At 67.3% G+C, this 13,019-nt stretch overlaps 2 protein-coding genes across 3 annotated transcripts; one reads left to right on the top strand and one right to left on the bottom strand.

Moving 5' to 3' along the window:
- The first annotated feature begins 738 nt into the window (after window positions 1-738).
- Window positions 739-4,021, top strand: C20H19orf71 (chromosome 20 C19orf71 homolog). 2 transcript variants are annotated; one of them, XM_045990800.1, is made up of 4 exons: window positions 739-1,395; window positions 3,253-3,491; window positions 3,591-3,716; window positions 3,814-4,021. In XM_045990800.1, the coding sequence occupies exons 1-4, from the start codon at window positions 1,313-1,315 to the stop codon at window positions 3,990-3,992; spliced, it is 627 nt and encodes a 208-aa protein (XP_045846756.1). In that variant the 5' UTR covers window positions 739-1,312; the 3' UTR covers window positions 3,993-4,021. The 2 variants fall into 2 exon arrangements, with proteins under 2 accessions (XP_045846756.1, XP_045846755.1); XM_045990799.1 differs by having other exon boundaries at window positions 739-3,491; window positions 3,591-4,021.
- A 155-nt stretch (window positions 4,022-4,176) lies between these two features.
- On the bottom strand, window positions 4,177-13,019 carry MFSD12 (major facilitator superfamily domain containing 12). Its single transcript, XM_045990794.1, has 10 exons — window positions 12,614-13,019; window positions 8,732-8,942; window positions 7,044-7,182; window positions 6,763-6,948; window positions 6,474-6,566; window positions 6,299-6,391; window positions 5,811-5,981; window positions 5,640-5,734; window positions 4,655-4,785; window positions 4,177-4,554 (listed from the first exon to the last, which is right to left on the bottom strand). The coding sequence occupies exons 1-10, from the start codon at window positions 12,909-12,911 to the stop codon at window positions 4,532-4,534; spliced, it is 1,440 nt and encodes a 479-aa protein (XP_045846750.1). The 5' UTR covers window positions 12,912-13,019; the 3' UTR covers window positions 4,177-4,531.

Here is a 13,019-nt window from a genome sequence, read left to right on the forward strand (position 1 = left end):
AGGAGCGGTGACCCCAGCAGGACCTGGCAGGGCAGGGTGTCCTGAGAAGACGGGGGAGCCCCCTACAGTGAGCAGCTTGCCAGCCCCGAGGTCCACCCGGTAGGTGAGGAGCCCTGTCCGGGGCAGTGGGGACCGGAGACCAGACTGAGCACAGCTGGTGGCGGCGGACGGCGAGGAGCATGTGTGGCCGGGACGGGGACAGGTGGCAGGAGGCCCTGGGGGAGGCACCTTTGAACCCAGAGCCCAGGACAAGCCTTGTGATTAGGGGCCTGGAGGGCAGGGAGCCCCTGGTGCGGGCGGCGCTGGTGGAGCTGTGGCAGAGGGTCTGGAGCGGCGTGGGGGAGCCACGGGCAGGGGCTGCCGGCTGGGGGCTGCGGGGATGACTCGGGCTTCCACCCCCCACGCGGCGGGAGCCCTGGGCGTGCGCGGCTGAGAGGGAAGGGAGCGGGTGGCCCTGAGACCCAGCGGCGGGGCCTGGAGGAGGCGTGGCCAAGGCCACCAAGAGCAGGTGCAAGCGAGAGGCGGGCAGGTCTGGGCATTCCTGTTCCTCGTTACTGTGGTGAAATACACGTAACACACGATTTACCATCCTGAAGCGTGTAATTCAGTGATTTTTAGTACGTTCGTGAGATTGTGCTGCCACTGTCTAGCTCCAGAACGTTCCATGACCCCAAAAGCAGCCCCGTCCGCCATCATTCCCTGCTCACCCTCCCCAGTCCTCGGCCCCTGCGAGCCCCTTCCCGTCATGGAGGGGCCTGGTCTGGACATGTCACATAAACGGACTCACACCCCGTGTGGCCTAATGTGTCTGGTTCCCTCCATGAGCGTCGTGGGCTCAGGGTCCGTCCCCGGGGCTGCGCGTGGCCGCGGGTCGCTCCCGCGCTTGGGGGACCGTGGTCTGTGTCCCTCGTGCAGCTGAGGGCTGCGAACCGAGTGGCCGCGCATGCCGTAGGTCTAGCTCCAAACGCACCCCAGAAGCAGACGACGGGCGGCTGGGAATGTGGGGTCCCAGCCGGCGCTCCTGGAACGGTGCGCCCGAGGGTACGGCCTGGAGCGCCCCCGGTGGGCTGTTCTGACGGGGCCCGAAGAGGAAGAGGTGGGAGCCCCGTGTCGGGGACCTGGAGCAGGGCTCACACGGCCTCGCTCATCCCCCCACCTGCCCTCCTGCCGGCTGGGGGAGGGAGGGAGCGGTCTGGACGGGGACCAGCGCTGGCCAGTACTGTTGCCGGGACACCGAGGGTGGCCTTTGTCGCTGTCAACAATGGCCCCACAGGCCTTCTAGGCATGAGCCCCTGGGGACCCAGAGGCAGACATGCAGACCCTGCGGCGGGAGGCTGCCCGGCCCTATGTCCCACGGGGGACCCTCGAAACCGATTTCCCAGCACCTCTGTTCAGGTGAGTGCCCCCCGCGGCCCCGCACGCTGCCTCTGTGTCCCAGGCCTCGTGGCATTCGGTCTGGCTTCTCGTGAGTGTTTACTCTTCAGTCCAGGCACGTCGGTGCTCTACCCTTGCCCGCCTCACCCCGCCCCGCCCCGACCTGGCTGCTCCCCACACCTCCTGCCCCCTCCTGCTCCCGGTACTCCCCAACACCCACCGCGGTCAGAGCAGCGTGTGCAGGAGCTCCGCCGGCCAGGAGTCCGCTGTGGGCACGGGCACAGCCCGCAGCTGACCGGGTCTCCCCAGGAGTCTCCCGCAGCAGCTCTCCTAGAACCAGGCCGGGCTTCTGTGACCTTAAACCACCGAGATCGACTCTCTCCCGGGTCCGGAAGCTGGAAGCCGGAAGCCAGAGATCAAGGGGGTCTGCAGGGCTGGTTCCTTCGGGGGCCTGAGGGAGCAGCTCCGCTGGGCCTCCCCGTTCTAGCGCCTTTCTGGTTGTCCTCGGCACCCCAAGGACAGGTCACCTGTGTCTGCCCCGGCGTCACATGGCCTTCGCTGTGTCTAGGCTCCCCTTCCAAGGACACCAGGCCCCGCACAAGGGCCAGCCCAGCCCGAGGCCCACAGCTTAGCAACAGTGTCTGCTGAGCTCCCCAGGGGGGTGGTTCTGAGACCAGGAGGGCATGGGTTTGGGGAGCCCTTTCACCCCGGCGGACCGGCTGAGGCACCGTAACGCGGACTGTGCGGCTATAGGAAGACGGGTGCGCCCCGGGCCGCCTGCCGCACGCGCGTCCTGTGCAGTGCCTGCCCCGGGCTGGGGGGTGGGGCCGGGGCCCACGTGCGCTCCCTTAAAGGGCAGGAAGGCTCTGGATCGTGGACCGAGCAGGCATCGACGGGGGTTTCTTCCAGGTCTAACCTGCTGCTCCCAGAGGCCCACCTCCCACTATCAGTCAGATCGGCGGCCTTGCGTTTCACAAATGCCGTGCACGTCGGGGCTCACAAGTATTCCCTTTGCTAGGACGGGGGACCCAGGATTGTGGGCGCATGGCAAAGCCAGTGTGTGTCAGGTTCCCGAGACCGATGTTCCAGAACCTTCCACGCTCACCCCACCCTCAGTGAGACGCGTGGGTTTCCAGTTATCCGTGATCTCTGGGCCACGCAGGGCGCAGGTCCAAAGAGCCTGCGGTCAGCAGCGCCCCCAACCGCCAGGGCGAAGGGCCAGCTGGACCCTCTGCAGAGCAGTGGTGCTCCTGGCAGGCCCTCCGGGAGGGACGACCCGTGAGTTTCTGCCCACAAGGTCCCTGCGGCTTGAGCAGCTCTGCGGGTGTCTTTCACTTGGCAGCTTTCCTTTGCGCTTCTGGGGTTTTCCCTGTCATTTTTAACAGGACCACACGGCGACTTGATTTTCAGACTTTATTTCCGAGTTCTCTCCACACCCAGCATGGGGCTCAAACTCACGACCCCGAGATCGAGTCGCACGCTCCCCCGACTGCACCACCAGACACTCCCATCTCTGCACCACAGTCCCGTTCCCTACACTGGTCCTGGCTGCCCCAGGGCCTCTGGACACCCACCGGCCCTGGACGGCTGCTGCCTCCCTGGGGAAGCCGTCCTAGTGCCCTGCCTAGGACAGGTCTGGCAGCAGAAGCCTCCCGCTGCAGGGGCCCCCCACCCCGCCACGCCGTGTCCCTGGGGGGATGGACCAGAAGCGCTGAACAAGAAGGTTGAATGCGGGGCCGGGGGGGTCGGAGGGAAGCAGGCCACAGGACTCAGCGCCCGCCCTCCCCTGCCTGCCTGGGCCGGGGGTGTGCGTGCCAGCAGGGCAGGGCAGGGGAGGCCCCCAGGCTCAGCCTCCGTCTGCTGCCCTCACCCCCTCAGCGATGACTACCTGTCCCTGGAGGGTCCCCGCTGGACACCGGCCATCAGGCAGGCGGTGCGCTGGAAGTGCGCCCCCATGGGACGCGACGCGGCGGGCCAGCCGTGGTACACCGGCCTGACCAACTCCGAGGCCCGGGAAGCCTGGTACACGTTCCCGCGGGCCCTGGACAGCCCGTACCGGGAGGCCTACGCCCGCTGGCACGGCTGTCACAGCCACCGGGAGCGAAGCATGCCCTCGGGTGAGTGCTCGGCCCGGCCTGCCCCCCTTCGCCCCTCCCAGCCCCAAGGGGAGGGCCAGGGCCACAGATGACCTCCCACCCTGCCCCTTCGCCCAACAGCCTACACCCAGCGCCTCCGGGAGACCGCCTGGTACGACCCTGTCCTCCCTGCCCAGTACAGGGTCCCCAGCACGCGGTGGGGGTGCGCGCTGTGGACAGACAGACCCTTCCGGGGCAAGGAATACGGTGAGGAGCGGGGGCGGTCGGGGGGACCGAGGCCACCACCTCGGCTGGGGTTCAGAGTGGCCAGGGACGGGAGGTGACCTGGGTCCTGGCCCCACAGTGGTCACCAGGCACCAGTACCAGGCAGAGCCGCCACGGCAGGGGTCTGACTACGTGCCGCTCCTGTCGGCGCCCCAGCGCCCGCGCTACACCACGCAGGACCACAGGCGGTGGGACCCGGAACCCCACTGCCCCTCCACCAGCCAGCGGCCCCCACCCGCCTACACACCCGTCCACTGATAAACATGCTGCCCCGCTCCGTGCACCCCTCCACCTTTGGGGACCCTGGGGACCTCGGGTGGTCCAGCCACCAGCCAACACCCCGGCGACCCGAGCTTGGGCCAGAGGCAGGCAGACTCGGGGCGTCTCAGCCGCCCTCTCCCCACTCTGGACTCCGGGCACACAGCTGAGGCCACAGCCCTCACCCACGGGTGGCTCTTTATTCGTGGCCAGCAGTAGCCCGGGCGCAGGGCATGGGACTTGCTCCTCCCCACCCCCGCCTGAGGCTCCCGTCAGGCCCAGTGACCGCACCGTGGCCGAGGGGACCTGGCGGCTCGTAGGAAACCACGGCCGAGCCCGGGGTGAGGGGTGAGCCCAGCACGTGCCTGGATCCCAGAGGGCTCACCTCCGTGTCTGGGATCCCGACCTTCCTCCCCCCTGGCAGCCAGGCAAGGGTGGGGGCGGGGATGGGAGGGACAGCGCGGAGGGAGGGCTGCTCCTGGCCTCGGCGGGCTGGAACAGTTCCTGTTCACAGGACGGCGACTGAGGCGCATGTGGCATCAGGGCTGGGCTCCAGGGTCCCCTGCCGGACAAGGGCGTGGGGTGCAGTCAGTCGGGGGTGGCTGCTGCGGGCCACCCCTCCAGCCCCTGGTCCATGGGGGTGGGGCGCAGCTGGGACTCACAGCTCCGCAGGCGGATGGGCCAGAGGAAGAGACTGCACAGACAGAGGGTGGCGGCCACGCCTACGCCGCCGGTGGCGGCCACCATCACCCAGCGGTAGAAGCCCATGCAGGCCCTGCAGCAGACCTCCAAGCTGTGGGGCGGGGAGGGGAGAAGCAGGGGCGTTGCCCTCTGTCAGGACCCTCCAGCATGGACCTCCTGCTTAGCTACTGGGCCACCAGAACCAGGGGGGTCACCCTCCACCCCCCGCCCCCCGCCCACATCCGCCCCATCCTCTCCCACTGTGTCTCATGCAGGTCCGGCCCCATCGCCCCCACCTGCCTGGACCGCCACTGGACCCCCCCGAGGCCCCCGCACACCCGCCCCCTCCCCTCGCTGCTCCATCTGCGCGAGCCGCCCACACCCTTTCCTCCGACACCAAGCCCAGTCCTGCCGCAGGACCTTTGTCGGGGTGGTTCCTCCCCATTTGCGTGGAACTCCCTGACAGGTCTCAGGTCCAACATCACCTCCTCGAGGAAGCGCTCCCTGACCTCTTGCCCCAGACAGGCCTCGTAGTGGCGTTTCCTGCACCCCCTGCCACTGGTCTGGGTCACATGGCTCTGTGCTTACGAAAGTAGCTGGTGTGGCCCCCAGGCCCCCGAGGACGGAGGAGCAGATGGGCTCTTGTTCCCAGATCCCAGGCTTCTACGGGTCTCCACTCAGTGGTCTAGAACCATCTGGGTCTAGAACTAGGTTCTGAGGGTCTGAGCAGATTCCGGCTTTGCCCGGCCCTGCCCACACCCACTGCCCCGGTACATCCAGACGCCGCATCCCCGGCGTACGACAGCTGGCGGGGGGGCCCCGGGTCAGGAACTCGTGGGGCCCCCGTGTGCGAGCCCCGCCCGCGTGCTGTCCCCTGTCCAGGCCGGAACCCCAGACCCGGGGGGCAGGGCCTGGCCGGCGCGCACCCCCCGCATGCTCCTCTGGGAATAGGCGCGCGGCACTCACGAGCAGGGGTACAGGCTCTGGATGGCCATGACCGCCAGCCCGTTGGCCACTTTATCCGAGAAGCTCATGGCGCCGTACACGAAGGCTCCGCTGTGCTGGGGTACAAGAGCGGGGGGTCAGTACCCGCGGCGCGGACCCCAGCCCCCGCCCCACCGCGCCGCTCCGCCTCACCGTGTGGGGGCCGATGAGGTCGGCGGTCATGGCCAGCGAGGTGACGAGGATGGTGGCGCAGCCCACGCCCAGCAGCGCGGCCGCCGCGTACACGGCCACGCCCAGCCTGTCTGCCAGCGCCACCCAGGCGGCGAAGGCCAGGGTCACCAGGAGCCCCGCAAAGTAGGTCAGCTGCGGGGGGAGCCGGGCCGGCGTCAGAGCCGCCGGTCGCGTGCTCCTCGGCCGGCCGCCGCCGCCGCGGGGAGGGTGACCGGCTGGACCGTCCCGTGGCGGCCTCGCTCGGGCCTCGGGGGACTCGGAGGCCGGGGCGCTAACGCCAGGCGCCGCAGAGCAGTTAAACACGGTGATGGGCGGCGTTCCTTGGCCGCACCGGCCGGCGCTCCGCCACCCCGGGCAGCGCCGGTCCGAGAGCGCCGCAGCCCCCAGCCACGCGGGAGCCAGACGCGGGGCGGCCCCCGGTCCCCCCCGCCCCAACCCCGGCCACTCACGTTCCTCCCGATGCTCCTGTTGACCGGCTTCATGAGGAAGGAGGAGCAGAAGCCGCTGACGTACATCAGCAGCGGGATGGTTGCGATGAACCTCTGCGGGGGCAGAGCGGCGTGGGCTCACGGGCTCGGGGGACGCGGCGCGGAGCGGTGGCCCCGGGCCCGCCCCCCAGCTCACCTTGGGCAGGTTGAGGGAGTAGGTGAGGTACATAGCTATGTACGTCTGGGACAGGTTCACGATGAGCCTCGTGCTCATGTACAGCAGGCCCACCTGTGGCCGGCAAGCCGAGGGCAAGGGTCAGCGGGCAGCAGGGGGCCCACGGGAGCCCCGTGGCCGCACCCGAGCCCCTCGCGCTGACCGCCTGGCCAGCGGGCAGGGCAGAGCGCGGCCACCCGAGGCCGGCGAAGGGACTGTCTGCCCCCGTGCCCGCCAGCCCCGCCAGCCCCCTCCCCAGCCGGCCGCACACCTGGTAGAAGGCCGGCTCCCGGAGCCAGTGTTTCCAGAGCAGCAGGGGCCGGGCGGTCGCGGGGGCCAGCAGCGGGCTGTGCTCGTCCGGCTCCGCCGCCGCCAGGGGCCGGCGTCCCTCCCGGGTGCCCAGGTGGAACAGAAGCGAGAAGACGGCTCCGACTCCTATCACCAACAGGGAGAGGTTCTGGAGGCCAGGCGGGAGAGGGGTCAGCGGCAGCGCTCTCAGCCCGAGCCCCCGGGGTCAGGGCCACGGGGGTGTCCGGCCCGGGCCCCGCTCACCTGGAACACCTGCACGTCTTGGACCCCCAGCTGGTCGGTGACATCGCGGGCCGCCTCCGTGCTCGGGGAGCCCTGCAGGTGCAGCAGGAGCCAGGCGGCCCCGTACACGGCGATGTTGGCCACCACGGTGAAGGCGTACCTGGCGGGGGCAGGGGAGGCTTCGGCACGGGACCCGGGGGCATCTCTGGCTGGCGGAGCATTCAGCCCCCAAACACGGGGTGGCCCCAGGAGAGCCCCAGCGGCACGTTATCTGATGACTGACACGGGCCACACGACTCCACCCAGACAGCCCAGCCGCCCAGGCCCGGGGCACAGAGACTCCAGGAAGACGGGAGACACTCGGAAGCCAGGATTTGGGATTCCTGGTTCCCGAACCCTGGGGCTCTGTGGTCTAGAAGCATCCGAGGCTACTGCTGCTTGCCGCCCCAGAGCAGTGTCCTCCAGGGGCTGGGGGGTGGGGGCAGAGCCTCTGGACCACATGCCAGGACTGCGTTTCCCTTTCTGAAGTAAGCGCAAAACCCCAGAGATCAAAGTGAAGAGGCCACGAGGCTGGCGGGAAAGTGCGCCCCGGAGCCTGGTCTCAGCACCACCCGCCCCGCCAGCTGGGGCCCGAGGGGTGTCCCTGGCCCCACCGGGCTGCGCCTGTGTGGTAATGCGGAATCCAGAGGCAGGGCTGGGAGGAGGCCAGGCTGGGCAGCACTGGGAACAAGTGGGGCCGCAGTGGGGGCGGCAAGGCCCCCGTGAAGATGCCGCCACGACCACAGCCGCAGAGGAGCGCACATGCAGCAGACACCCCCACCCCCGGGGCCCAGCCCCTCCTGGAGCTCCAGCCGTCATCTGTGCTGGCCCTTCCTTCCGGAACTCGACCAGCTCTCACCCTCCGTACCGCACAGCGTCCCGCAGGGACACACACCGCTCAAGCCCGCGAGGGGGCCTGTGATGACTGCCAGGAGGATTAAAGACGGTAATCCACATGAAGGGCCTAGAAATGTGCCTGTACACAGCAGGCACTCCATAAACGCTCCTAGGTTCTCTCCAGGAGAACTTGTCTGTGCCTCAAGCAAGTCAACGGGCCAAACGTCCACGCCAGGCAAGCAGGATTCTAAGATGACCCTGGTTCCACCCAGTCCAACCCCTCCCCCACGGGAGGGGACTTGGGAATAAAAAAGGGATTCTCCAGCTCACATTAAAGGAGTTGGTCCTGGGTGAGCCAGACCTCATCAGGAGATCCTTAGGAAAACCTAAGCCTCTGCTGAGACCCCAGCCCTAACGGATGCCCTGATGGGAGCCTCCAGACAGACCAGGGAGCATCAGACTCTGGGTTTCTGCTCTGGTCATGACCTCAGGGTCACAAGATCGAGCCCCGTGTCAGGCCCCGCGCTTAGTGGGGAGTCCAAGATTCTCTGCCCCTCCCCCCACCCTCTAATAAATCTTGGAAAAAAGAAAATACAGCTGATCCGAGCCAGATCCCCAACCCATAGAAACCACGAGCCGCACGGGCACACCGTCTAACGCCGCCAGCTTGGGGCCGCACATTACCGCCGCGACGGCTGATTAACACACCACCTAGCAGGCCCGGGAGCTGGGGCGGAGCTGGGGCACACCGTCCGGGCCACGGGGCCAAGCAGAGCCCAAGTGCGGAGGGGCTCCCTTCCCAGCCGGGCCTGAGGGCTGGGCGGAGGCCGTACCTGAGGGCCGTGAGCTCCACCTTCTCGTGGTCACTGGTGGCGAGCTCCGGGATGAGGCTGAGGTGGGCGATCTGTGTGGCCGCCCAGCCGAACTGGAAGACCACCACGAAGGGCCCGTAGTAGAGGAGGGCGGCCCACTCCGGCGTGGCAGCCCCGCAGCCCAGGCACGGGCTGAAGATGAAGGGGAAGGACAGCAGGACACAGACAGTGCCTGTGGGTGAGCAGAGGGAAGGGGGAGGTCACACTCCAGGGCCTCACCGGGGGGGGGGGAACCCTCCCACGGTCACACAGTGGGGGTGAGAGCCCATGGTTCCCGTGACAAATGAGGAAACCGAGGCAGAGAGACCTGGGGTGGCCCCGAGATCATGCAGCCCAAGAGGACAGCGGGGCCCCCGGTGTCTGACGTGGAAACTGAGGCACACTGCGGGCCGTGGTGTTCCCGAGGTCACGTGCTGCAAGTACAAGGCAGGACCAGGACCTACGAGAGGACAAGAACGGGGCTTCCCCCTGCCAGCATCAGGGTCCCCAGGCGCTGCCTTGGTGACACGTGGGGAAATGGAAGCACAGAGCACCTGTGGGGTCCCCTGGAGCGCTGCCCGCCACAAACACCAGGGACGCCACAAACACGCCGTTTATGCATGCACCTTCCCTTCCCACCTCCCGCCTGGACCTCCGCCCGCCCCCCCGCTCTTGCCAAGCGTCCCACCGCGCTCCAGGCTGGCAGGAGGCCAGGGGACGCGGGTCACACTGCAGCGGACCCTGCCCTCCCTGAGCCCCTGTCTATCAGCTCCTAACGGGGGGGGGGGGTCTCTTCCTGGAAAAACCCGATACCTCAGAAGAAGACCGAGTCTGTGGGGGCAGCCAACGGGCCCTGCGCGACCTGCCCCTCCACCCTCACCCCCGCTCCAGCCACACAGGCCGCCTCCGAGCCCCAGCCACACGGGTTCAGTCCTGCCCCAGGGCCTTGGCACCAGCTGCGTGTCCTCTGCTCCCCTCACATCCTTTCATACCTCAGGACTTGACCCACATGCCCCCCCCGCAGAAAAGCTCTCCCTGACCACCGCAGTCCCCAGCAGTCCCCTCCCTGTGCTGACACAGTCTGGACAGGGCTTTCTTCTCACATGCCTTAGCATACACAGGCACTCTTTTGTCTCCCCTTGTTCCCTGCCTGCCTCCCCCACCAGACAGGCGCGGGAGGGTGGGCAGTAAGCCTCCCGAGGTCACTTCTGCGGCCCCGGCCACCAGCACAGAGCCTGGCGCGTACCTTTGCACTAGTGAATCATAGCAGTGTCCAAGAGGTGGGTGTCACTGTTCTCCCCACTTTCCAGACAGGACGCAGGTTGAGTGTGCGAGGCCCTGGGCCCTGAGCCACGCTCCTTCCCTCTGCCAGGCCAGGCCCAGCTCAGCACCCTCTCCCCCCATTCCCTGCTGGGCCTGGCAGCTGACCTTCCCTCCTCCCTCCAGGCTCTGGACCTCATGCCCCAGACCCTCGGGCTGCCTCCGTAGCCCTGGGATGGAGAAATGAAAGCAAAAGCACCCTTCCTGGCTATTTCCCTGGAACCCGAGCCTGGGAGGGGCATCCTGAGCTCATGTCTGGACGCCCCAAGGGCCGCCTCCGGGCCAGGCACAAACTATGTAGACTCTGATCAGAAGAATGTGCTGCTCTGGCCAGAATCCACCCCGAAGCTGGCCAGGCCGGGTTAACCATTGCCTGGCCGGGGGACCTGGGGCAAGCGTCTGTGCCTCCCTGGGCGGCAGTTCCCAGAAAGTATGGACATTGAAAATACCCGCCTCCCAAAGTCAGCATGAGAACCAAGGATTAACGTAGGAAAGCGGGAACTCCTATGGCTCTCGGCCACTTCCTGCCTCAGCAGCTTCGAAGCTGGGCTAGGTCACACTTACACAGCTTTTTCAACAGGCTGGCATGCACCCCCCACACACACACACACTCCTACACTCCTACTCATCCTTCAAAACCCCAAAGCTAATGTCCTCTTCCTCAGACCTCCACTTCTCCTTTGTGAAACCCACTCCAGCCACGCACCTGAGCCCGGATCCCACAGGAAAATCCATGTGTGGCTCTAAGGGTCCTCTCTGGGCTAGAGCAGGGGAGCCCAGAGGGCCTGCTAAGGGGAAAAGTGAACCCATAGACTTGGGAGCAAAAGAAAGATGTGGGCCCCGTTTCCAAGGTGACTTTCACTCAAGCCACCTCATCAGGCCACGAGGGGCTGCCCCAGCTTCCTCTCTCCACAGATCCTCCCGGAGCTCCCCACATGCTCCCCCCGAGGCGGAGACAGGGTGCAGTGGAGGTCTTGGAGGCCAGTAGAGGCCCCTTTCCCCCAGGCCTGTTTTACATAAACACGAAGCCTTCAGTTCTTTATTTACAAGGGTGCCTAACCCCTGCCTCTGCTGGGGGACTCGGATTTTCCCTGCGGGGTCAGGTGGACCCTCCCACCGACGAGAGGGGCACACCATCAGGCCTGGGGACATGTGCAGTGTCCGCTGCCCAGCTCCCTTCCCACAGCTGGCTCCCTCCCCTCAGGGGCGGTCAGTCTCCCCTGCCCAGCCCAGAGAAAAGACTCCCCCGCTCTCTCACCTATCAGGCCGCGGAGCTATCCTGTGTGTCTGTCCATGAGTTTATCTATTATGAGCAAAAGTGCCCTGAGGACTGGGCCCAGCTCTGCAAGTGATCCCCGCGTCAGCCCAAAGGGGGGGCAGCTTTTGCGTCTAGAGGAGGTGATCGCCGGGCTGTCTCTCCCTGCTTCCCTCCCTGGCGGCTACAGTCTCAAGGGACCCGGTGCCCAAGAAACCTGACGTCTGGCCACTTGGAAGTCCACCGAACCTTTGCAAAACCCCCACCCCCACCCCAAGCCCAGGGCGGATCACTGCCTCCCTGGTCTCTGCCCCCATCAGTCAGCCCCTCCGACCTTCTAGAAAGCTGCTACCCCAAATTCACAGGACTGGGCAGGATTCCTGGGCTGCCTCCCGAAATGCCCAGCTGGCCCCAGACGCCAGGATGCGGCAGGCACTCCTGGCAGCGAGAGAACGGCAGAGAAAGTGGCTGGGGCTCATCTCACGGCCCAGGATCCGTGGCGGCAGAGAAGGGGCGCTGCGAGGCAGGCCTTATCAAGGGTGCGCACTGGGCAGGACACCCTGGCTCCCAGGGCACCTGCCTCCTCCCCTCAGCAGCGGAGGTGTTCTGACGGCTCCCCCAGAACACGGGTTGACCCTGTTAGCTTTGCAGACCCCACCCTCAGCCAGACACACGGAGACCCCTGCCTCTTGGGTCCTAGCTGGCCCCCAAGCCTGGGCTCCCTAGCGCAGCACCCCTAAACCGCCCAAGCACCAGGTTGCCTGGGATGGGGCAGAGGGTGGGCAGGAGTGCACTGGGGACATGGACAGACTGACGGAGGGGGCTCCAGGCAGCCTGCCCCTCACTCAGACAGAGCTGTCCTGGGTGGTCACCCAGACAGACAGATGGAAAAGCCCAGCCGGACCAGGCCTACTGACAGCGGGGGCACCAGCAGTCACACCCACTCCAGAGAGGGCTCGGGATGCCCAGGGGAGTCAGACAGAAAGACAAAGGGAAGTGCCACTGGAAGGTCACATGAGTGGTCAGGTGGCAGACAGATGGAGGAGGTCAAGGATGGGGCAATAGAAAGGTACAGAGCATCTGGACAGAGAGGTTTAGGCAGCAGGGCTGGCAGGCAATCAGAGGGGGTAGGCTCAGGCCAGGGGCAGGCGGTCAGAGGGGTTAGGTTCAGGCCCCAGGGCAGGCAGGCAAAAGGGGAACGGGAAGGCCCCCGGGGGCAGGCAGTCGGAGAGAGGAGGCTCAAGCCAGGGGGCAGGCAGTCGGAGGGAGGAGGCTCGGCCGCGACTTACCGACCAGGTGCCAGGCCTTTCGGGGGCCGCAGCGGACGCAGCGGCCGGCGGCGCGGTCGGCCTCGTAGCCCACGAGGGGCGTGCACAGCCCGTCGGCCACCTGGCCGAGCAGCAGCAGCAGGCCGGCGCCGCGCGAGCTGTAGGCGCGCACCGAGTGCAGGTAGAGCAGCAGGTAGGTGAACCACATGGACGCGCACAGGTCGTTGAGGAAGTGGCCCACGGCGTAGCTCAGCCGCGCGGCCAGCGACAGGGACTGCGGCGGCGCCCCCGCTCCGGCCGCCGGGGGCCCCGGGCCCATGGCCGCGCTCCGCACCCGGGCCGGGCGCTCTGGCGCGCGACAGACGCGACCCCGGCGCGCGAGCCGACCGCGCCCGCCTGTCCCCGCGCCACCGCCCAAGCCCGCCCC

The sequence above is a fragment of the Meles meles genome, chromosome 20 (assembly GCF_922984935.1).
Source record: "Meles meles chromosome 20, mMelMel3.1 paternal haplotype, whole genome shotgun sequence".
Lineage (NCBI taxonomy): Eukaryota > Metazoa > Chordata > Mammalia > Carnivora > Mustelidae > Meles > Meles meles.

What these genes read in the sequence shown, in the direction of transcription:
- C20H19orf71 (XM_045990799.1), top strand. Translation starts at nt 2,816, where the DNA reads ATGGGGCTCAAACTCACGACCCCGAGATCGAGTCGCACGCTCCCCCGA. An exon ending in GGAGCGAAGCATGCCCTCGG is followed by an intron (nt 3,492 to 3,590) that starts GTGAGTGCTCGG and finishes TTCGCCCAACAG; the next exon opens with CCTACACCCAGCGCCTCCGG.
- MFSD12 (XM_045990794.1), bottom strand. Translation starts at nt 12,911, where the DNA reads ATGGGCCCGGGGCCCCCGGCGGCCGGAGCGGGGGCGCCGCCGCAGTCC. An exon ending in AAAGGCCTGGCACCTGGTCG is followed by an intron (nt 8,943 to 12,613) that starts GTAAGTCGCGGC and finishes GCTCACCCACAG; the next exon opens with GCACTGTCTGTGTCCTGCTG. An exon ending in ACCTCATCGGCCCCCACACG is followed by an intron (nt 5,735 to 5,810) that starts GTGAGGCGGAGC and finishes CTTGTACCCCAG; the next exon opens with CACAGCGGAGCCTTCGTGTA.